The 24854-nt window shown below is 40.3% G+C and overlaps 3 protein-coding genes across 8 annotated transcripts in view; 1 reads left to right on the top strand and 2 right to left on the bottom strand.

The window, feature by feature from the left end:
* Positions 1–7727: 7727 nt before the first annotated feature.
* On the bottom strand, positions 7728–14121 carry zgc:172323 (uncharacterized protein LOC564165 homolog). Its single transcript, XM_061220219.1, has 9 exons — positions 13904–14121; positions 10691–10847; positions 10238–10387; positions 9436–9555; positions 8955–9050; positions 8640–8774; positions 8340–8450; positions 8046–8156; positions 7728–7856 (listed from the first exon to the last, which is right to left on the bottom strand). Exons 1-9 carry the CDS (start codon positions 14119–14121, stop codon positions 7728–7730), a joined length of 1227 nt encoding a protein of 408 aa, XP_061076203.1.
* A 3585-nt stretch (positions 14122–17706) lies between these two features.
* tstd3 (thiosulfate sulfurtransferase like domain containing 3) lies at positions 17707–20619 on the bottom strand. The gene is made up of 4 exons (XM_061237370.1): positions 20285–20619; positions 19794–19982; positions 19375–19534; positions 17707–18230 (listed from the first exon to the last, which is right to left on the bottom strand). Exons 1-4 carry the CDS (start codon positions 20436–20438, stop codon positions 18173–18175), a joined length of 561 nt encoding a protein of 186 aa, XP_061093354.1. The 5' UTR covers positions 20439–20619; the 3' UTR covers positions 17707–18172.
* Positions 20620–21122: 503 nt separating this feature from the next.
* usp45 (ubiquitin specific peptidase 45) overlaps positions 21123–24854 on the top strand; it is a 38801-nt gene continuing 35069 nt past the window's right edge. For 4 of the 6 annotated variants that reach the window (XR_009708451.1, XR_009708452.1, XM_061237332.1 and 1 more), the window contains exons 1-3: positions 21123–21369; positions 22981–23092; positions 24210–24379. Coding sequence is in view for 4 of the 6 variants with exons in the window: in XM_061237332.1 (XP_061093316.1) it covers positions 22990–23092; positions 24210–24379 (273 nt within the window). In the remaining 2 variants the exon portion in view is untranslated. Of the gene's footprint in view, positions 21370–22960; positions 23093–24209; positions 24380–24854 lie in introns of all 6 variants that reach the window. The other 2 variants (XM_061237342.1, XM_061237336.1) reach the window with 2 other exon arrangements.

Genomic DNA, 24854 nt, shown 5'->3' with positions numbered 1-24854 from the left:
ATAAATTCTCCCTTCTCTTATTGTCTCCATACAAACCCGTTTTTGGAAATCAGTGACTACTTTAAATCTACTTCGATGCATCCTTTTAGGTTTAATATACTTCAAAGCTCTTTATTCTGTCCCCTTGGCTGCATTGTATGGGTCCTATTAACAAAAGGAGCAGGAATGTTTGGAAGACTTGTTAACTTCTATTGACTCCCGGCGTGTGCCAGGCTGAAATCGGGCAGGTACTCGACGGGAGAACCAGCAGAAAAATACCGCGATCTTATCATTTCACACTAGTGGTTTTCTTGTCACGAGCTCACTTCTTGGGATTGTTTCCATTGCTCATTTATGCCACTGTAGTTATGTAGCGTCAAATCCCTTACTGTTTAGCGAATTTGAACATTTAAATTATTTTTTAAAGACATGGACACTTCACAAGAATATGAACATATAATTTGAAACGTTCATATAGAGTAGTAGCTAATATATTTGTGAGATACATACTTTTGCTACCGACTGTAGTAGGCTGCGATTTATTTTTTGTGAAATAATGCATTCTTTTCATTTTAAATTCTACAACTTTTGTGACGTGTCTATATGGGCTATCTCACAGGAGAAATTGATAGTAAAAAATATTCTGAATTTAAGTTTTGTGACAAAACCACTTGCAGTTGGTTCACATCGAATTTGAATATGACTTTGCGAATAAATGCATCCTAATCCAATTCCCCCGTTTTAGTAGAAGATTTTGTGGAAGTGCTCAGGGGGATGTTCTAAAAACTTTTTCAGACCTGTCTCGAGTCTATAGGGAAGGAGCGTCCAGCCGCTTTGTGACCGCAGGTTTTAAAACTGAGTTTGACCCCTTTGATCATTGGCCTGAATGGCACAACAGAAGACGGAGCAAAACAAGAATTTGTGGGCGATAAATTCAAGCCATGAACATGTCCTGCTAACCTCTGCCCTGGCGACTCCGCGATGACACTGTGGTGTAATTGGGGGAGCAGAGGTGGGATCTTTCGCCATGCAAAGGTACCCCACTGTTCCATTCCGGGCGTTGCTCTTTTACCCGCTTAATGAGTCAAAGAGCGTGAACGACACGCGAACAATTTTATCAATAGACGCATGTAAAGGCCGGCTGTGCAGAGGGTTATTTATTAATGTCGTCACTGGCGACTGGTTCCCATCCGCCCGAGAATAGAGAGTCCAGCCTCTGAAGCGCTCACACCAGCCAGCCAATTCTTATTCTTGTCCTGTGGCTCAAAGCTGAAGTTCTCCAAGTGAAATAAATTGTTCACAAAAGAGGAAAGGAAGACATTCTCTTTTATATTTTCCTTACCCCGAAATCAAGGGTGAAACCCATCTAACGCGCTCACTCGAGCAGAGCGCACCCTGAAAGACTGGGTGTTAAAAGCGAAGGCAGTGTTCGAAGCAAATGGGATGGAAAATTAAATGAAATTAAATAGCTTGAACGGCGGCATTGTCCGCTTTTAGAAAGACACATTAATTACATGGTCGCAGCTTTATTCAGGCACAATATTGTGGACTCAATCAAACATTCCAGTACTCTTTTTATGGACTCCACCGCTCAGAAGTGGCAGTGAATGATCGAACTCTGAACAGAAGAAAAGTTCTGGAAAAGTTATTTTGCTCCCCGGGTTCTTACTGTCGAGACTGGCAGGGCTTCCACTTTACAATTCCGGTTTTAATGCGGGTTTTGATTTAGCAGATTGCCACACAATGAACCGTGATTGTACAGGAACAACGGGCATGAAAAGCGGCAAAGTTGCGAAAGGAACAATATCCACCAGGGGAGTGTTTTCAGGGCGGCAGAGTGCGGAGGTTCCAACACTTAATCCACATCGGCCACAATACCTTCTAGGCCCGCTGTCCAGGGAAAGAATATTTTGACATCCCTATTTTTAAAGCACAGAGACGCCTGTAAATGAATAAATGGGTGCTCGTATTTTGTGTCAGTGCTTTTCATGCTTTCTTTTGAAATAATTTTAAATCACTGTAGCCTGCACCATGCGGAAACTATGTGGTTTCTATGTTGTGTTTTCGTGCGAATGAGCAATATCCAGAAACAGTTCAACAGGTTAATGAATCAATAAACAACACCGTTAGCACACACAACTAAATAATTTCGGCTGCCCTTGAAAATTCCGGTACAACCGAAATTATGTTTGAATATTTGATCCCACGGCATGATTTGTGTGATAATAATTTTTATTTTTTTTATTTTTGTCATATGGTACTTTTCACACACACGCATTTCCCAGGATGTGTAACGTTTAATGCGCTTCGCCTTTCACTCTTTCTGCGGGAAAGACTGGGCGGCACAAAAGCTGGACCAGCTGCGCTGCAGATAGGGATGCGGGTGGGACATTACAGGCGCTTTTGAATAGTAATTATGTTTGTATGGGAGTCCCACCAGATGACATGATTGGGATTTTAACCCAGACTAATATTCAAAATCGCATTAGAAAGTGGCGAAATAAGTGGCAACTGATTCGATGCTGTTCATGCGTGCTCTCATTCTTAAACGTTCTCTTCTGGAAAAAGGGGGTTGCTTCATTTCAGATTCAAAGCCTGAACAAAGTTAGCGCTGCCTTTTCAAGCGAATTTCCACAACTTTAGCTCACTTGTTTCGGTTGAAAAGGCGCGGATAAAAGGGAGTAAAGTTATCTGAATTGAAATGTTTCGGTGTACCTTATAAATTCATACCTTCTCTCACTCGAGTGCCTCAGAAAGACTTCTCTGTCTATTAGGTTCTCTGTGCTGTCGAGCGCATTTAGCGCGGACTCTATTTGTGAAGTTCATTTCTAGGCAAATGTATTCAGGGAGGGCGGCACATGAATAGCAGTGTGTGTCAGCCGGCCCTAATTGGGATTAAAGCACTTAAACCATATGCAAGAAGTGACAGAAATTCTCAGGTTTCAGAGGAGACAAACTTTTGCCCTCGGACGCAGTGTGAGATCATGGACTGGAAGAAAAAAGAACAACATTCTTTTGGATGTGAATATATGAAGATAGATTTGTAGTTTAGATTATAGGCCACATAATAAAATTAATACACGTTTTGGTGTATTTGTCAATTCACATATTCATCCATGTAAATATTACGTGCTATATTAATTTATTGATTGATTGTAGGTGTGTGTATCATATTTTTTTGCGTTGTGTTTTTATATTTTTGGAATTTCAATGATGTCATTATTATCTGTGTGTGACTTTCCAACTTTGCGATAGCTATACTATACACGGTGCCATGTGATGTGTGAAATTTGTTATTCTTATTCACATTCTTTATATATATATACTGTATATATACTGTATATATATATATATATATATATATATATATATATATATATATATATATACATACATATATGACCTTTTATTGCTTTTCTATTGTCTTTTTATTTACATTACTCATTTAATACGTTATTGTCTGTTTTAATTACTGTGACCCATTTCAGTTTTATCATTTGAAAATGTCTGGGTATAGTGATCTTTGTAAAGGATAAGTCAGATTTTCACTGTTATGTCTCTTTGGGATTAAGGTTAATTTTAATGAGTTGGACTCCTATTGACAAATAGGCTGTCTACAAAATTATTCAATTATTTGACATTTCGTGAGAAGATTTGCACGAAATTTCAGGATAATGTGAAATCTAATATTAACAGAAAATTTAGGAAGATAAAGGAGTGGCTAGGAAATACGAAGGTTTTGTGCAGTTTATTTACATTTTGGGGTTTATGTGTTCATGTGTAATGGTGTTAATTTAAATTTTCTGCATAATCCGGACAGGTTGAACGCTACAAACGTTTCTGTGCTAAGAAAACTGCATAGTACAGTCCATTATTTGTATAGGCTATTGCTTGCGGAAAACTGATACTGCGGTCATACTGATAGACAAAACACTGCACATCGTATAGAAGAATAACATCTAGGTCTCGGGGTTTTTTGTATTTTTGTTTTATTTTTAGATACTGTTCGGCGGTCGTGTAAGCACAGTTCAAGACCAGAGGCGGAAATGCTCTTGACAGGACCCTGGATAGCTCCCGGTCGCGTGGCTTTGGGAGTAGAAAGGTCGCCAGCAGCTCGGTCTAATGCAGTTAATTATATTTGTAATGCAAGAATGCTGGGCGTATTGGCTAGCCCTTTTCATGGTGGTGTGTTTCTTGGGAATTGAGAGACCTGGAATTTCTGTAGGTCGGGGGCGCATGGCAGGGACCAAATGTAAACTAATGATCTGAATCAGTGGCGGTCAGGGTAAGGAGACGGTTTCTCGGTTCCTCATTAGAGAGTGGGATTGACAGTTCTGGGTTTAATAATCTCCGGTCCATTTCTAGAAAGAATAAGAGTCTCGTATATTAATTACGCCTCTGTTTCGGGTGGAATGAGCTTGTGGAAATGATGGCCTGTGTAGTCGCTGGCTATTGATTAACTCGATATACATCTAAGTTCATTCCGTGAGTCATCTGGATAATTGTAGACAAGTCATATTCAAATAGCCCTCCATCCTGCCTTTGTTCTGGAAGCCGACTTTTCATTTCATGCAATGGTTCAGAATAGGCCTAGTAAAAAGCTAAACTTGCCACACACTCCTCCATCTATTGTCTTTCTGTGTGATCAACTGTGCCAGTTATTCAAGTCCAGTTACTGTTTTCAGTGACAGATAAAATTATTCCTAACATCTGAAGGATATATGTATTTTAAAAATCCAGTTTTCAATTTGTAAAGTAATAGATAATGACAGGAGTGTGGTGGCCTGCAACAGAAAGTTGAGTTCTTATCATAATTTTGCGCTTGATATATTACTACTTGTGTTCATTTGGTTTTGTCTGTAAGAATGTGTGATTTATGCATATCTAATGTTAACTTTTACCAATAGATACCATCCTTCACTTAATTTTTTACTTCATTATTTTATGTTACTTTAACCCAGGGATACAGTGGTAGGGCTGCATGATCTTTAACCATAAGGCCATTTCTTTCGGAAAGCCCTTCCAGGATTTCCATTTAATTTCTGAATTATATATTTTAAACATTGCCAGGTCTGTTTGCTCTGTGAATTTTAAATGCCTATACCCAAGGTTCTGTAATATTCTGAGTGTGCCCAAATCAACTAGTCTGTGCCCTTAATTGTGCAGAGGTCAAAGGACAAGGTCACTGTACCTGGCTGGACTGATAATGAAAAGTGCAGGAATTATCTACACATTCTCCCAGAGTGGTACGTGCTGTTCCTGTGGCCACTCGGGAGACTGGTCCTGAACAAGCTTCTGACCTGCATCCATTTCCCCTTCCCTGGTCAGGGCCTCCTAACTCCTCCATAGTGCACAGCCTGTAGCCTGGGGCGGCCTGTAGCGTAGTGGTTAAGGTGAATGACAGGGATTGTCTGCCAAATTCCATTAATGTAATGTAAAAGCACAGCATTGCTGCATTGAGCCCAGCTAGATGGCATCTTCAGGGCAGGAAACAGGTAGCAGGTAGCAACCTTACACTGAATGTAATGCTCATTTCAATTCAATCTTCATTTCAATTGCAATTGCTCCAGCAATATCTGTATTTCTAATGGTTAGAAATAAGCTGCCTGCTCAGAGTATTGAGTGTTTGGCGTATGCGGGAGATGGGCTCGCAGCCCATCAGTGGCAGATGGAGAAGGTGTGGGTGTGGATGGAATGGGGGCACGGAACGACTGCTTTACATCGCTTAGGAACACAGCGCGTTGGTATGACGGTCTGGATCGCTCGTGGCCAGAGAGTTGCTGTCAGGGTGATCTTCTCTGCCTCAGGTGGAATCCCCCCCCCATCCCTATCATATGTGGAGTTCAGAACTGAGGGAAAGAATATGACCCAATTTCATCAAGCTTATCGCATTTGCTGCAGGATTTTTTGCAAAAATCGCTCACAAATGTTCTTCATCACAATGATAGATAAATAAAGTTGTTGTGCACAAGAGATCTCATATGTCCCAAGTAAAAATAAATTATTTACAATTAAACTGCCTTTCTCTAGCGCTCTCTGTTGGAGGAGCCGTGGCTGTTGTATCACTATTGCAACCGATGTCCGTGGCCACTTGGTGACTAATGGTTCAATGTTATGCGAAGGACCAGAGGAACACATTTAGTAGATTGCTGATCACTTTATTTGTGCTTGTAGGCCAGCAGCAAAAGGCACGCAGAGGTGTTTAATATTTGTGGAAAAGCTACGCAAGGCAGGGTGGTGCTCGGGGTTCTGAGCCGAAGCTTGGCCCATGGATCCCGGGCTGTCAGCGGAAGGGCGGAGGCTTTAATCTTCGTCCGTGTCATCAGCTGCTCCAGAGATGGTGATAGTTCTCTCCTGTGTGTCGCTCTGCACGGTGTCATCTTCTGCCTTAACTGTTCTGAGATAAAAGAGGGCCGTAATTAAGCACTGAGTCTGCTCTCTTACTGTCTTCTATTGGACATTATCAACTATCATTGTTTTTATTTTAGAAAAGCTATTGTATACATGGAAAAATCTACCTGCTATGGGTTTATAGAACATATGTCTGTAGTGTACTGGTTAAGGTACATGACTGTCAAATGGCTGGGACCCGCAAGGTTGGTGGTTCGATCCCTGGTCTAGCCACAATAAGATCCGCACCACCGTTGGGCCCTTGAGCAAGGCCCTTAACACTGCATTGCTCCAGGGGAGGATCGTGTCCTGCTTAGTCTAATCAGCTGTATGTCGCTCTGGATAAGAGCGTCTGCCAAATGCCATTAATGTAATGTAATGTCTTTCATTGTTATTTATACATTATTATTATTGTCATGGTATATATATATGTATATATGGGTGTGTGTGCCCAGTGTTTCAGTGCAGCCTAAAAGCAAGCTACTGTCACCTGATGAGCACAGTCTTCCTCTCGGTCGTTTCCACGGCTTGTCCAGTGGAGAGGCTTTCAACGCCTCCCGCCTGGTCCTTTTCAGCAATTCCACCTCCGCTGCCACCGTCCTGGCCCACAGCTCCTCCACTGCCCACGGACATGCCCATCCCACCGCCCAATCCAAGGCCCACACCGCCGCCCATCCCACCGCCCAATCCAAGGCCCACGCCGCCACTCATCCCACCGCCCAATCCAAGGCCCAGGCCCACGCCGCCGCCCAGTCCAGCGCTCAGAACGCTCATGCCCCCGCTCATAAGAGACACGCTCTGCATCATGCCCGTCAGCCGCAAGTCCTCGCCTTCAATCAGTTTCCTGATGAAGAAGAAAACAGCACCAACAACAGATATGTCATCGATCCACTGGAACAGCATAGCCAAACTCACTATGGGTTCTGGAAGGGTTTGGCTTGATTCCATAGGAGAACCCTTTTTAGTTATTTAATATATTGGTGTGAAGTGTGAAGTGTGAAAACTAGTGTGTGTGAAAACTACTCCCAGACAAGAACCATTTTGCCTTTTGTCTATGGAATTAGGGTTCCTTTTGGAACTGTTTTACACACTGTACATAATAGGGGTACATATCAGTACCAGTTATAAACTGCACCAGCAGCTGGCACCACTGGACCAGTCCTGTGGCTGAGTGTACAGTGTCTTAATTTCAGATGGATAATTGTTTTCTCAAGTTTTAATACATGTGCATTCTTTAGTGTGACCCTTTAGTTTGTGATTAATCATTAAGGGGAATATTGAGTACACCAATCGAAGATAACGAGGAGTGGCTACCTCTGCTAAGCATTTCCTTGGGTATGATATAGTTATGGATATAGTTACCTGTATGTGGTGATTTCAATCTCCAAGGACATCTTGATGTTCAGTAGCTCCTGGTATTCACGAAGATGCAGCGCAATTTTCTCCTTGGTGGATTTCAGCTCCAGCTGCAGGCTATCTATCTTTGCCTGATACATATTTATATACATATATTTATGTATGCATGTACATATTGTCAAATGTATTTTATATTTATTTAGACCTAGCATTATTTATATTTAGAAAAACATAGACCTACTTGACCAGAATACACAGCTGTGATTTATTTCATTAGGAGAATTTCACAATTTCGTTATGGATGTTTATTAATGTCAAACCTCTAATTCCTCCAGTTCCTTTTTGTACTTCTCTTGCCTCTCGCGGATCTGTGCTTCCAGTGTCTCATTTCTGGTTTTTAGGCCGTCGAGTTCGCGGTCCTTATTCTGGAGCTACACAGGGCAAATTTGCTTCTCACTAATTGTTTCACTTTTGGTTTGTTAAAAATGATCGACTCATTTTAACGTTGCACCATAAGGAAAATCCCAGAAAAATAATCAGAGTATTATTTAAATCAAACATGTTTTACTGGTATTAACATGATTACTATAGCTATGACATCTTGAGTGACTCACGTCTTTCTTAACGCCAGAAATCTCCTCCCTGGCACTTCGAACGTTTCCAACGTGTCTTGTTGAAGCCATATTTAGGTCCTCAAATTTTGATTTATACCAAGAGTCCATCTCCTGTAAATTAGAAATATGTCAAATATAGATGTCGGACACTTGATTCAAGTAGTGTCTAATTTTCCTCTAGGCAAAATCATAATTCATCATTGGCTTAATTGTCCACCTCTAAACAACAATACCATACTAAAAACAAGGAACTTGTTACCGTTTGGCCTGCTTAAGGATAAGCAAGTTGGCCTGCTATACCTGTAAGTTCTTGGCAGCGATGCCGTCGTAGTGATCCTGCACTTGTTTGAGAGCGGCCCCGAGGTCTGGGACAGAAAAGGATGAATCGACTATGCCAGACGCTTTATATATTTGTCGCATCAGCTCCTCAATTTCCTAAAAAATAAAAGTTTATTATTATTATTGGCAATGATTGTTATTATTAGGCCTATTATTGTTGTTGTTATTATTATTATTATTATTATTATTATTATTATTATTATTATTATTATTATTATTACTACTACTAACATTTTGAGGGGAAAAAAAGAAACAGACTTTACAAAACGCTTTTACCTCCTTGTGAATCCGCCGGAGAAACTCAATTTCCACCTCCAAATTCTCCAGATGTTTCTCCAGAGCAATGCGTGCGGATGTAGCCGCGTCAACGTCCTACGAGCCAAGATAAGCACTGTAATGTCATGAAAAATGTGACTACATTTCAAGTAAATACCTGTGAGGATTCCATCCATCCACTGTAGCCCTATATGTCTCAATAACTTAAATGCAATTTGGGTTTAATATTTTACCAATTTGCCTGACACCCTGCCCCAGCCCTTTATACCCCTCCCGGACAACCAACTAAATTATTTAATATTATATCTTTGTTCACTGCGAGTGAAATTAAGTTTTATAATATTATGTAAATTAGGACAAAAGATAACCCTTTATTAGGCTATTGTGTTCTCTAGTCGATGGTGAAATATAAAATGATTATCATCAACGACAAACGGTATTCTTTCGGGAACAGTAGAGCAACGGTGACATTGACTCTCACCGGGCGGAAAGCTTCGATCTCCTCCTCAGCCTTCTTCCTCAGCTCCACCGCCTCCTCAAACTTCGCTTTGAGCATCTCGAGGTGACCCGCCATGGCCTCTTTAGCGGCGACAGCCATGTCCTGGGAAAGACACGTAATAGCCTATATGAAGCGTGCAAGACATGTAACCTATATTGTGCGTTCATATTGGGATCACCCCACATAGTAACATTTTAAACATACAAACAAAAAATAAATAAATAAACAAATAACAATAATAGCATATATTAAGCAATATGTATTCTAAAATATTAATAATAATATATCAGAATCATTATCAGAATCAGAACCTCTTAAAGGATTCTGATTTTCTGCATGTTTACACTAGGACTCGGAACTATACTGTCCTCTCAGGTCCTCTTTGCACTTGTTCTTGTGTTTAATTTGCACTTTGTTGTACGTCGCTCTGGATAAGAGCGTCTGCTAAATGCCATGTAATGTAATGTAAATTTATTATAGGCCTAAACAGGCTGTAGGCTACTTTCCTCCCTTCATGTAGGCTATAGGGCCATGGACCATAGCCTAATGTAGGTTATCGTGTATGTCCGTCTCGTTTATTGAGCATAGACTATGACTTTGTACATAGGCTTGTCGAAAACAATCTTGATACTAGGTTAGACAGCTAGTAGACACCGGGTTGACGTCTAGGATTTTTTTCGGGCCGAACTTTCTGAGTCAGTGAGGCAGGACGCTTGCGCGAGACAGATCATCAGTGAGGTAAACAAATCTTCTGTTGTGTGAACAAACGGCAGCTCTGTCATACCCGCTCCCTTCTCATCTGATCAGCGATTCTCTTCAACTCTCTCAGCTGTTCCTCGTAGAGCATCCGCAGACCTGACGGTCGTACGAAACGGCTGTGCAGGGCATCAATCTCTGTCTCCAGCAGCTTGTTCTGCTGCTCCAGTGTCCGAACCTTTTTAGAAGAAGGAATAAGGATAATAGATTATCCCATGTGCGGTGTGTGTGTGTTTGTGTGTGGTTAGCCTACTACATGCTGTACTATGCCCGATGACCATGTAACTGAAAGTAATGCGCTGTTCCTTCTCCGCTGCCAGAAGGCGCGTTCCGACACCGCGAGTCTGTGTGGCACACTCAAGCGTGGTAAAATCAGACAAATTCTGTCAAGGACGGACCCAGAACACAGCTACGTTTTCCAAACGTTGCCAACTACACATCAGAAAATATATAAATATGGTAGGCAAGAGAAAGGCCTTGCCTTCTCGATGTAGGCCGCCAGTCTGTCGTTGAGCACGACCATCTCCTGCCTCTCGCTGCTGCGTGTGCTGAGGAATTCCTGATTTTCGGCGGTGGCAGCGTCCAGATCTAGGGCCGCTCCGGCCCCAGCGCCGTAACAGATTGCTCCCATGGTGAAACTGCAATGAAAAAATATTTTTTTGTAAATAATCTGACATTCTGTGATAGGTACACAAATTGAGTCATGCATTTCTGCCACGTGTGTAGGCTAATTGTAGCCTATTTCCTTGTTTTCGGTAGGCCTGTTAGACATTTGAAAGAATATAAGGTGTTCACATTCGTCTGCACACTACATAATTACCAATCAAGTAATTGATTTTCTGGCGAACAATGATAATGAAAGAACTTGTTATTTAGCTGTAGATACCTTGCGCACAGCCCCTCGTGAGCCTGGAGGTAGCCTACTTGTAGAGAAATGAGTTCTTGTACATAAGGCTATGCGAGATCCATCTTACTGTGCCTATTGCAAAGCAGGTATAATCTGACAAAATAATATTTAGGGAATAAAGAAAAACATTTAACCTCAAAATTGTATTTTATTTTTTATTTTTTAAATATAAATTTGTAAATGTCGACACGGTTGCTCTTAATAGCAATTTCACATTTATGAATTTCGAATGAATTCACCTAAAGTTTGATTATTATTGTACCTTCTTAACGTGTTTATATGTTACATTACGCGCAGTAAGTAGGCTAAATATCCGTATGATTTAGCCTCTTTTTAAAGTAAAGACGGGGAACTGAGGGAAAATAAATTGATGAATTATATAGCCTGCAGAAACGTAATTTCTGGAGGTTGTAGGTTATCAACATCTCATCTAAAAATCTCATAGTATAATTGGTAGATATAGGTTAACAGTCAATGTAGTCAATGTAAACATTGCGCGTGGAACAATATTATTTTTCCAGTTTGATTTTCCATTAGATCTTTGGGCAAATCCTGTATTGGCTAATGACGACGAATAGTCGAATATGACAGACAAAATGTCGCTATTTGTGCTATCATACTTTTCAACATATATCTAGATATTTAGAAAACTGTTTTGAAATAAACTCTACTAATACAAAACCATATAAACATTATTATTATTATTATTATTATTATTATTATTATTATTATTATTATTATTATTATTATTATATAATTATTATTATTATTGCCTGCGTTCAATAATGATTAATGTTAAAAATAATAATTATAATCATAATAATAGGCTAATATTTGGTAAGTTTTTTACTGTTGTTATTAAATAGGTTTATTACCAGTTAAAAGCGAATTGCGTTTGAAATTATGTTTGCAGGTACATCTAACAGTTTTACTTTTTTATTTGACCAAAAATAGGCTATAACGGCTGAGATCAATCCTGCATCAATATGAATATAATAATGTAAAGTGTTAAAAATCATACGACGTTGAAAACCTGTGTTTTACTTTTTAATTAAATGAATACATTAATAAGAAAAATCAATAATAGTCTCCCTTCGGGTATTTTGCAATAATGCAAAACTCTATTGTGCCATACACTGTTAATTCTTTTTTTGCGATTTAGGTCTCGAAAAATTGTACATTACTTCTGCACATTTCAGATTTTTATACACTCAAAGATGACAGTATTTTGAAGTACATGTAACTTCAACATGTAACTAAAAGTACTTTTGCCAATTATACACAAAGGCTGCGGGCCTACTTGATAATATTACGTGCAACCACTGTAATTTTGAAAGTAAATCCAATTATACATTTTTGAGTGTAGCTGGAGATGTAATTATTTGTTTTCCACCTGCTAAATGTATCATTTAATTGCATGTATTGATTCTAAAATTAATACTTATATGCCTATATATTTGCTAGTCAATGCAGATTAAGGGTAAAAGTTTTTCGGTGATGCACGTGCTCAGGAGGGAATTAGAAACAGATAAATTTATCTCAAGTGAATTAAGCTCTAAATGTGAATCAGTACGACAGGTGGTAGTGTTCGATTTTGATCTGGTCAAGGTTTTTAGGAAAAATTTGGTAACGCACAGTATTCATTATTCGCGAAACCCACGAAATTATATGGAAATAATAATTTACTGTGAATGCACTATTAAACTCTTGTCCTTTGGGTACCATACAGCTGGCAATCATACAGTGACAGGTTATGGAATTAGTGCTGGAGATATAGGCTCAATGCTTGATCTTTTTGCTGGGCTGGGATGACCTGTTAAATATTTATTTGATGGTATTGTAACAAGACTGTTTAGAAAAGATAGTTTGCGCCCTTCCCGTCTTGCTTTTTAGCGTTAATTGTATTCCGGTTAGACAATGCCTGCAGGCTGTACAGTGTTTTTGCCATCCTATTTCAGATGTTTTGCGTGCTGGTAAACAGCCAAGTTAAAATCATAATTTGTACAATACAGCACATGGTGATCAGACCTGTTTGAGTGCTGTTTGACTGTTGGGGTCAGGGGACACTGGTTCTGGGCTGACCAGGATCCGAGGCTCCCAGTCCCAGTGTCACTGCCTATACGGATCCTGTTCTGTTTCACATATTTCACTCGTCTTTTGGTGTACACTCACAGAGCACCTTATTAGACATTTATTAGACTTATTTTTTTTACTTCTACTGCTGTAGCCTATCCACTTCGAGTTATGATGCGCTGTGTGTTCAGACATGCTCTTCTGCATACCACTGTTGTAATGTATGGCTATTTGCATTACTGTCACCTTCCTGTAAGCTTTGGCCAGTCTGGCCATTCTCCTCTGGCATCTCTCATGAACAAGGTTTCTGTCTGCAGAATTGCTGCTCGCTGGATTATTATTATCTATTTTAGTTTTTTTTGCACCATTCTTAGCAAACTCTAGAGACTAGTGTATGTGAAAATCCCAGGAGATCAGCAGTATCTGAGATACTCAAACCATCCTGTCTGCACCAACAATCATTCCACGGTCAAAGTCACTTAGAGCAAATTTTTTACCCATTCTGATGGTGGATGTGAACATTAACTGAAGCTCCTGGCCCATACCTAGTGATTGTATACATTGCACTGCTGCCACACAATTGGCTGATTAGATAATCGCATGAATAAGTAGGTTTAATAATAAAGTGCTCGGTGAGTGTACCTATGGCACCTGTAGGAGGACAGACAGGTGTTGTATGTGCACGTGTCACCTGGTGGCATGGGCGTGTCCTACCTGGCCATGCGGGGACTGCGTGTGCTGGAGACAGTCCTCCGACCAATGGCCTCGGCTCGCATGCCGGTCGTCGCGGCGCTGCGGGAGTAGCTGGCCGAGCGGTGGCAGGCCTCCCGGCGGGTGGGGGAGGGGCTGGTCACCCGGACGTGGTACGAGGAGGCGCCGCTGCCCTCGAAGTGGCGGCGGTAGGAAGAGATCCTCTCCGGGCTGTGGCTCATGGCGACGGGGCTGCTTCTCTCTGCTTCTCGTAGTGAAACGGGGGTAAAGCTCCACCTGGACGCTGTGTGCTGCTCTCTCGCACCCTGCCCCGGCCCTTTATACCCCTCCCGGACCCTGCCGTGAACATGAGCCGGCCCCTGTGGAATCTCGAGAGTCCGCTTCAACACACAGCCCAGACACCCCCCCTCAGATATCTGTCGGGGCCTTGTCAAAAGGGCCTAATCGGGTAAAAATAGCGTGGGTTAGCGTCACAGGCCTATTAGGCATTAGGTGCCGCTGTGATTTGATGTGCTCTGATTTGACGGGGGTTTAATTTAATATCGAGTGCGGCCAGGAGCGACCTGATGAGGTCATTCTGCTAGGGACGTCTGTTGCAGAGATTTGACATAAGTGGTCATTAGTTGGTTTGCTCTTATGAAGAAGAGAGAGGGCAAAACACGAGGGCTGAAATGAGCTAGTGTAGCCTGCGAGTTAATGAGGGGGTATGAGGGATGTCAGGGGGTATGTGCCTGGTGTAGCTGAGGAAAACCAGTGGAGACAATGGCAGTCTGCATTGTGCATACACAGACCACACAGTGATCCGGGGCAACTCAGACCTAATGCAGTGATCTGGGGCCACACAGGCCCAATGCAGTGATCCGGGGCCACACAGACCCAATGCAGTGATGAGGGGCCACTCAGATCCAATGCAGTGATCTGGGGCCACACAGACCCAATGCAGTGATCAAGGGCCACACAGGCCCAATGCAGTGATCCGGGGCCACACAGACCCAATGCAGTGGTCAGAGGCCACACAGACAGATTTTGTGACTAGTTTGCAGGTTAAGTATGATTTCCTGATTTCCAAAGGGAAAGCTTGCAAATTATGAAATGTAATTATTGCTCTTTATATGATTTTAGAGGTGGGTTCCAGACAAAAGTAAGGATTTATGTTTGTTATATCTGAGTACATCACAGTCCTTGAGATTTGTGTGGGCTGGTCATGTAGGGGATTTGTAAAAGAATGAACAGTCATTGCCGTTACATTCTTGTTTTATCAAGGGTATTTGATTATTTAAAGCAAAATGTTCTGATAAATCAAATTCTGACAAACCTGCATATAATAAACATAGTGTAGTAAGTTTGACCACATTTAACTTTTACAAAGATATCAGTTGTACCCAAATGATAATTTTTGGGTTAAATACACATGCCTGCAGTCCTCATGTAATACATAAAGGTATGTCTTTAGTTTTCAACTAAAATACATGCCCAGGTGTATTCATTTGGCAGAGGCTAGCCAACGGAAACCATTCACAGTGGTCAGGTGATCACACTGCAGCTGTTAAGTGGTTGTGTTTTTTTTTTCCAGGGAGTCCATGTTGGAACCTCTGAATGGGCAGGCATGCCTCACCTCTCAAATGTAACCAAACCTTTAAATGAGCTCAAAACATAATGAGCTATGCTGACCTGTTTACCTTTAGGGATAATGTTAATTGACTGAAGAACTATTGTTAATGGAATAATAAATTAATAATAAAAACTTGGTAATGTTTCTAAATATATTGAGATTCAAAGGTGATTTCATAGGTGAGCTGTCATTGGGCTATTCTTGAGCTGTAGGCATTCAGCTTTAACACCTTTAAGAGGAAAATATGAATTTAAGCACTGTTGTGCTCCAGGTGAAACAACATACTTACCTCTCAAAACCATGCAGCATGGCCACCGATAAGATTTACACTACATATGAAAATGTGGCTGTATAGGCATTTCATTTCAGTGCAGGGCACAATGGTGAAAATGGCAAGTACACTATGTTCTATTCCTGTGAAGTTGAAAGGTGTAATTTTGCGATATGGACTAAATATTTCAGCTGTGAATGTGAGAGGGAGACTTGTATAACATCATAAAGCATGTAAGAGATTGGTCTCTCAGGGTCGAGCACAGGTGTCAAACTCCAGTCCTGGAGGGCCGCAGTATCTGCTGGTTTTCGGGGTGTTCAGGTAGCAGGTGATTGAAAGGAAACCACAAAACCCCACAGACACTGGCCCCCTGGGAATTCAGACTGACAGGGAGGAGGGTGTAGGACAGGATTTGAAGGTTGACATCTGCCTACGATTTCACACCTTGCATGTAAGGAGGATTTTTGTACAGTGGTTTGGAAAATCTATTATAATGGATGAAAGATATGGCAACTGTAAAACATGGACTAGTTATCATCATCATTATTATTATTTTGTCGGCATCACTTTTTCACTCCTTACTTTTGATCTACTATGCACTTTTAATCTGAAAAGTGCTTGATATTACTATTTCATTGTCTTCATCACTTGGATAGAGTATTTTTTATTGAGAATAATCATGTACATTAAAATAAATGCCTTCAAAATGGATCGTCTTGGATGAGAAAGACCAAACATCTGATAAACAACCTGGTAGGGGAAAGGGAGTGTGGTTAGGCTGTGGGTGAGAGATGAGGTAATTCACACAGAGAGAAGACCCAAGATGACACCAACTCCACATGCCTTTGTCCCCGGACAGAATCCCAAATGAGTTGGCTGCCTGCAGTACTGTGGGATGTAACATGACTGTGTGGATTCTGCCTGCCAGTGTGTGGTGGTGAGGACACGCTGATGACCAGTTTCCATTATCTCAATGTCTCTCTCCCCATTTTACCAGGTTCCAGCATGTATTTCTTGGCAAGAGGATAAATTATTACAGGAATCCCTTTACCACCCTGCGAACAACACTTCACACCAGAAGGCTTCATTCGCCTTTCGTGTCATCAGAGAGACATGCATTATGCAGTGTTGCTGCCTGCTGCTCTCAGTTCCAGCTGATGTTAGTAATTAAGTTTGATTAATCTGTTGAATAAATATTTGACATTCTTCATTATCAGCTTTATGTAACTTGTGAAATCAATGTAATGTGTGAGGCGTATGCAGTATTAACTGAGTTGTTAGCTTTCCATTTTATTATCTGCCCTTTCTATTATCGGTCTCACTTCAGTTTATTTGTTACACTACTTGTTATACACCCCTTTAAGGCAGGTTAATACTGTCACTCGAATGAAATCACAGAATGCTTATTGACTATGGTTGTTGTTTAATTTAAAATATATTTAATTCTTGAAGTATAAACCGAGTGTCACTGCGACCAGCGATGTCACCCAATGGAGTATAAACCAGCCTCTATACATATACTCTTTTGTGTGATCAACTTTTTACAACTAATTGCTCTTAATTGAGTTAAGAGAATAGAGCATGGGTTTGACTTTGCTACATCATGTTGATATTAAACATGTCTCACTCACAAAATGTGTTTGCTATGTGTACTGGCAGAGTTGGTACTGGGTGGTATACTGGGTCCCTGACCAACAGGGGTCACTAGTGATGAAAGAACTGAGGAATACTCAGAAGTCAGCACAGGTCAACACAGGCTCCATTCCATCCAAGGCCATGGGGTTCATCCATGCATGAACTGAATGAGAATGAGACACCCATTTAATAAATAACTGACCCAATTGCTTGGAACCAAAAAATGAACCAACTGCAATAGATGGCACATTAACAATACATGCTGTTGTGAGTGGAGACACGGCAATATTTATCATTACATGATAATATATCATTTTTTATTAAATGCAACTCAAACAAAAAAAAATGAGTACAATTTACAGAATGAAAGATTATGCAAATCAAAACACATGTTTTTTAAAAAGGACTCAAAAGATGCATAACCTCAGTCAAATACTGTATGTGTGTCGATGTACAATTGTGTGAATTTTAACTAGATTATAACTTATTATAAATAATTTGTATTAGATATTTTTATTGAATTTGTCCCAACACTGGGAATAAGGTCAGAAATGACAGATTGTATCAAAAAAAATTATTTTGTTAATTTAGAGCCAGGACAGTTACTGTCATTATATCAAATAAACTGAAATCAACTGACCCCATTTAAAGAATATGATTAAAGTAGATGGTTTATTTTATGCTGTCCTTTATTTTCTTAATTTTCGAGAACCAATGATGGCACCAGGTACTTAGGTATTTGGTGAAAGACACTTCAGTGTTTCGGCTGATTATTTGCCCAGTCTTGCCATCCACCTGGATAATGCTGTACACTGTAGAGAAAAAAAGGGGGGGAGAAGGGGTGGCAAGAGAAAAGAGAAATAGTAAAAAACATGGCAACTTAATATCCAGGAGAATGGTCTAAGAAAACTGATAAAGAAGCATCCGCTTGGCAGAAGCCATCCACATTCTGGGAAATGCACTTTGTTACCTCCATAGGAACACAGCTGTCCACTGACCTCTGGACCTCTGCCTAAACCAATTGAACGGCTACCTCCATTTCATCAAAGTAAAACCACTTCCAGGTGACACCAGAACCCCGACAGAAAGAACGTTTCATCAGCTCTAGGCACTGTTTGTCCAACAGTGACTTTCCACCCAATCACAGTGACTTAGCATTTCATGGCACAGGCACCCAAACTGCACAATGCCCTGCCTGGCAATGTTAGAAATGCACAGACAGTCTCCAAAATGACATTGCTTTAAAACACATTTTCTAAAAAGTACGGTAAAATTACATTTTATATTTCCATATTTATTTGCGGCACCAAGTGCCCTCAGTGCACAGGCACCCTATTTTATTTTTTGCTTTGTGCATAAATGAATATACTTTTCAGAAGGTCGATATTTCTATATTATACATAATTTTTTTGATTTTTGATTATGTAATATTCAAATATTTTGAGATACTGGATTTTTTATTTTCATGAGCTATAAGCTGTAATCATCAAGATTAAAACAAAAAAAAGCTTGAAATATTTCACTATGTGTAATGAATCTATAATATATGAAAGTTTCACTTTTCTAATGAAATTACGGAGAAAATGTAACTTTTCCACGATATTCTAATTTGCACCTGTATGGGTAAATTTTACTGAAAATATCAGAGCTAAAATGTTTATGGTTGTCCCCATGATGCATTGCAACCAACATGCAAAATTCCAGTGTCCAGCAATACCAGAGAATACACTAGAGAAGGTGGATTTAAGCTCAACACAGATACAGACCCATTCATCAAAACATAAAAAACACAATAATAATATTTATGTCTTATGCAATTGTATTTTCATTATACAATCGACAAAAAAAGCTTACAAATACAAAGACCTGACATAACGTGAAATAATTTGGTTTCTCAGATTGACGGCTGAATCAAGCATTTGCAGTGTGCTTCAGTTAAAAGAGAACTTCACTCACTTGGAGTATCCTAGAGAGACAGCTGTGTCCAGGGCTGTTTTACTACGAATGCCAGCCATGCAAGAGAAGACGATGTTGTCAGAGTGAGATGGCTTTTCCCTTACGTATTTCTCCTTGAACTCCTCTGGGGTGAGCTGCAAAGCCTGATTCACCTGTCCAACTGCAGTAACACAAGACCAGTATTCAAAGTCACCCTGCAGAAATCTCACTGCAGAGCACGTTTAGAATCATGGCTGAGGATATAACTTTTTAAGGAGTCCCGCAGGTGTGTAGGTACTACTTCATTATATTTGTTTATTATTAAGGACCCAAGCACACCAGAAAATGTAATAAAATATATAAATAAAAATATAAATTGGCCACAGTGGCGGATTAATTGACCAACTGGATATTATGTCCAACTGGACATTTCAACTCACGAGGAATATTTACTGTTCCAGGAATGTTTCCGTGTTCTCGGAGTTCCCACGGTTCACGGACATCGATGACCACACCGGTCCGACTAGCGAGTAGCTCCTTTAACTGCTCACGGGAGACATTGATGTCCGTTTCCGATGTCGAGGAATAACTGCGCAACAAGTTTCCCCTGCTTAAGGTCACATTCGATGCTGTGGAGAAAGTACATTGAATGTCAGTCTAAAAAGAAACTACGTTTCCTTTGTCAATGTGTTTGACAGTTAATAGCCGTTTAAGTAGGCCGTTATATTTAAAGTTAGCAAAGTCAGAGCATCCATGAAGCTAGTGCTACGGACCGTGGGTTTTTTTTCAGCCGGGCGATTCGCTTAACGTTACGTTAGTCGCTCACGACACTGTATCCCTGTAACTACAAGGAAATCAAGGCACTAATTCCGATGTCAGCAAATCGCTGGCAAGCATGTAGGAAAGAACTAGAACGAGTGACAACACTCACACGACACATAAACGGATCGGATCGAACAAGAGGAACAAGGCACAAGTGATCTTCTAGTTCTAGGGTAGCCGAGTGCAATGAAATTCCTTTTCGGCAAAATAAGTGGAAGTATTCTGGTTAGCCTGGAGCATTCTTTTAAAGCCATCATGATCATGTTTTTAAGGAAACACTACACCACTAGAACAGAGGTTGACCGTCCACAGTTCGCAGCTTTTCTTCTTTCCGTTTTGTTCGGCGGACTGAACACCTTCCGATGCATTACCGCCACCTACTGAATGTATTTCTTTCTTATGTCATGACAGCATTCATATTGACCAGCCTTTATTCCAGTTTAATATGGGATACTCATCATGAAAAGGCAAAAAAATGACTTTCAGGATGTACTGAAAAGCTGAGAACTTGCTCCTGAAAAGACGATCTTCATTCTAAACAATATTTGTCTGGAAAAAAAGGACATAATATTTGTATGTGCTAAGAATGAAATTGATAATGAAAGAAAATGTATGTTTGTATTTTATATGGGAAATATTTACTAATTTATTCATACATGCAAATGGACCTAGAAGAAGCCGGGTAAACAACAACTGAAAATAGAATTTGGACATTATTTTAAGACATTACAAAGACTGGAAAAACAGAAAAACAGTTAAGACAATAAACATTCATAAAACCTTGAACATAGTTTTGTAACTTTTTTATACTCATTTCGGTACCAAATTGTATTGTATTTGTATTTTTGTTCTGGAATAAAAATAATGAATTTTAAAAATGGTGCCTTATGGAAGTATCTGCATTATGGTTAATCTTTTTGTGCTTCCGTACTGCGTCACATATTGTCTTTTGCAATGTGACCGTGGAGTGGCCTGACAGGGGTGTGAGATCTGTTGAATTGCGAAACCGAAACCAATATTTTCTCATCTGTCTTCCCTCAAAATATCCGGGATGTAAAATTAATTCACTTCTAAATATACATTGAAGCTTAGAATACCAGTCCAACTATTCTAATTAATAATTCACCGCAACGTACAAACTAACAAAGCTAGCCAGCGAGCTAGCTAGCAAAAGAGACAGTCAGCACCAGAAAGGTAAGCAAGCAGCTAACTAGCTAACGTAGAAGGTTATCGATAGCCACTTTAGTCAGGGAAAATGCAGTTAAACTTTTATCAGCGAAACAACTCGTTGACGCTGATTGTTGCTAGCTAAGGTTAGCTTAGTCGTTCAATTTAACCAATTTAGGCAAAACTAACGGTAATCTATCTCCCGTAGCTGTAACGTTAGCTAGCCATTTTTTCGCGAGGGACACCAAGCCAGCTTTAGATCACCAAGAAAAAACGTTAAAACTTTATGTTTAACTTCAAAGTTATCGTTGGTCTTAACGCTACCTAGCATTGCGGCATAAAAGCAACTTTATAAGCAATTGTATACTGTATAATGTTTGATTTCGCTAAACAGCTGGCTAGCTATCTTGTTAGCGAGGAATGACTGTCACCTGGCTGTCAATCTAGGATAGGAAGCTGCCGTAGCGTTAATTAGCTGAAAAGGAATAAATATGTAAAATTGTTAAGTTAACGCTTTTCTTCATCATGTGTGTCGTTGGCGATTTCAGCTTCATAGCGAAAATGTGAAGGATGTAATTACGTTGACGGCGATAGTGAAGGGAAAAATACGGCTTCAGAGCAGAAAACCACAGAATAGACATTAGTTCCTGTTCGGGAGCTAGCGTAGCTACCGTTAACTAGCTCACCTACTCCCTAACCAGAGGGATGAACCTAGTTGTGAGTCAGGAACATTCCATGTTGACACTTCTTGTTCATATTTAGTTTCAATAATGTTTGTATGGACTGAGAGTCTGTGGCCATTATGGTAACTTTTAGAGAAACTCTGAAGATAGCCAAATTGTCAGTGATGTTTTGATATGGGGCTGACAGTTCGCAGATCTACTATCCCAGAATTTGCTGAACATGTTGGTTAAAACAATGGATGATTTTCTGGTGGCTCTGCACTTCAATTTAGTAAAACTTTATTGCAGATTGATTCTTGTATAGCTAAGAAATTTAGGCACATAAGCTTGTGCAATAAAAAAGATAAAAGACTTTGAGATATTGCTCAATAGGCTTATAAAAACAAAATTGGTATCTCCTTCTATTAAAAAATCTGTGAAGTATAGCTAACAAACTATCACTGTCAGCCCTGTGGACAATAATTTATTATGCAGTAAAAAAACATTTATCTTTGTCACCAGAATATATGTTATAGAAAGGATTATTCTGAAAACTTAAAGTGTAGCTAACAGTAAGCTTTTAAGATCCTCAAAAAAGACCCTTGGAGTTAATGTATTAATCAACATGTTTAATGAATATGTCCATATGTACATTTGGTGAGTATAAATGGTGAAACACTCCTCCTTTGTCCTCCCTCCTCAGTTATCTGACCCCCTAGAATGATAACTGTTTAATATTATTATTGCTGTCACAGTGAAACGTAGAAATGGTATCCAAGAACCCAGGAGTCCCGTACAATAGAAGTCTAAAATCTGTATGCTGCCATCTGGCCTAGGGTGTTGCACAATTCTATCCTTTCATGTGGTAAAAGAATCCTGTTCAATTTGATCCACGTTCCAAGGGGACGATTCTCTTTGACGCAGACAGGTCTCAACACACTTCGGGTGTGACCCAGGCGGGTTTGTCTCCCATTAGCAGGTACCAATGCGGCTAAAAGACCCATTTTCTCTAAAAACCGCCGACATGACGAAGCGGACAAGCAGGCCGAAAAAACCTCGTGGAGAGGAATCTTCTGACGAAGTCAGTGGTAAGAATCTGGTTCCTTCTGGTTTCCGCATGTCTCTTTCCTCATCAGAAATACAGCGCTTTTTTATGAAGCGCCTACACCAGGCAAAGGTTTAATGTAACAGGAATGCATGGACTATAATGTTTTATCACAATTGAAGAAATTCACTTTGTCACCAGAAAGAGACATAAAATGTAGCCGAGTATACACAGAATAGGTGTTGCATACAAATAGCAATCAAGGCAGAGGGGTGACACCATTTGATCATTAATTTAACATTGAATGAATCCTGTTGATTAATTTATCTCATTCATTTGACTCAAAGATAACATTTTAACCTTTCCTGTGTGCTAACAATTATGCATAGAAGGAGCCTCTTTCCACCAGCAGTGAGGCTCTGTATGGAGTGCTGTCTATCTTGGTAGATGCAGACGTACCTCTGGCCTGTTTAGCCTACAATGATACCATTGTGTTTCTTGTGAAGGCACTTGTGTATAAGCAGCTGACTGCAGCGTGCATATATGCTGAGTTCTATGTGTGATTTAGGACCTTAAAAATGTTTAGAGTCAAAGTGGATGCAATTTATTATTTGTTTTGTTCAATAATAGCAATTAACAATGGTGCAGAATGTGAGTAGTGAAATGGCTATATGCAAGTATAGTGATGGGAGGTTGTGTCAACAAGTCTCCTTGAACCATTCAATTTTTCCCACAATATACCCAAAGATTAAAGGAAAGCATCAAATCTAGACACAATCGCAAAATGACAGTAGCGTCATTGATCCTGCTTACGTTATCTCTGTATGCTTCTCAAGCCAGTTTAAACTTTGTAGTACAGCTCATCAATGAAGCCAACATATTCCCCATGACACTGGCTCTCCAAAACACTGAACGTGATTACACTGTTTATGGAAAACCTAATGTTTACATAATGCTATTTCAGCTTGTTGGGGCAGTCTGCAGAGGCAGCAGAATGATTGGCTCAATAGTGCTCAATGTGTAAGCATTGTCTCTTTATCAAATCCTTGCTGACACCCTGTCAGCACAGCAAACACAGTCTGTTCTCCTTTCGTGGTTTGATAAGGGACCCAATGTAAACCACCCTACACGCCTAATTGTTTGGCCATTACCTGCTGCAGGGTTGACGTGCCAACACGTGAGCAAGGCAGTGGACCTGAGCTCAGTGAAGAAGGCGGTCATGCAGGGCCTGTGGTCCGTCTGTGCCGAGTGCCTGCGGGAGAGGACTGTGCACGATGGCGATTCCACGGGTGCTTTCGACATCCTCCTGTGTCTCAAGTGTGGCTTCCAGGTCAGTCACAATCTCTTTCAACAGGGCTGATGCAGGGGGTGGTAGTGTGGCATTTTGGTTATTCCCACAGCCCTAAGGGTTTTTAATGATAAGATCCTTTACTGAGTTTAAATTCTTCATTCAGAACATACTCAGTGAGCAATTTATTGGGTATTTATTTTAGGCTGTTTTTTTTTTGTTTTTTTTTGCTGTAGCCTATCCACAGGTTTGACGGGTTGTGTGTTCGGAGATGCTCTTCTGCATACCACTGTTGTAATGTGTGGTTATTTGTCTTCCTGTCACCTTCCTGTCAGCTTTGACGAGTCTGGCCCTTCTCCACTGACCTCTCTCATTAGCGAAATGTTTTTGCCCGCAGAACTGCTGCTCACTGGATGTTTTTAGTTTTTCGCACCATTCTCTACAATCTAGAGACTGTTGTGTGTGAAAATCACAGGTGATCAGCAATTTCTGAGTTACTCAAACCACCCTGTCTGGC

The sequence above is a fragment of the Conger conger genome, chromosome 1, assembly GCF_963514075.1.
Source record: "Conger conger chromosome 1, fConCon1.1, whole genome shotgun sequence".
Classification (NCBI taxonomy): Eukaryota; Metazoa; Chordata; class Actinopteri; order Anguilliformes; family Congridae; genus Conger; species Conger conger.
Note: the sequence above shows the minus strand (reverse complement) of the source record. Positions and strands in the feature narration are given on the sequence as shown.

Excerpts from the sequence above, each read along its gene's own strand:
- tstd3 (XM_061237370.1), bottom strand. The coding sequence starts at position 20,438 with ATGATCATGATGGCTTTAAAAGAATGCTCCAGGCTAACCAGAATACTT. Across the intron at positions 19,983-20,284 it reads CCGATCCGTTTATGTGTCGT|CATCGAATGTGACCTTAAGC; the intron begins GTGAGTGTTGTC and ends CTTTCTCCACAG. Across the intron at positions 19,535-19,793 it reads TGGAACAGTAAATATTCCTC|TTGGACAGGTGAATCAGGCT; the intron begins GTGAGTTGAAAT and ends GTGTTACTGCAG.
- zgc:172323 (XM_061220219.1), bottom strand. The coding sequence starts at position 14,121 with ATGAGCCACAGCCCGGAGAGGATCTCTTCCTACCGCCGCCACTTCGAG. Across the intron at positions 10,848-13,903 it reads CGCAGTCCCCGCATGGCCAG|TTTCACCATGGGAGCAATCT; the intron begins GTAGGACACGCC and ends TTTTCATTGCAG. Across the intron at positions 8,775-8,954 it reads TCCGGCGGATTCACAAGGAG|GAAATTGAGGAGCTGATGCG; the intron begins GTAAAAGCGTTT and ends TTTATTTTTTAG.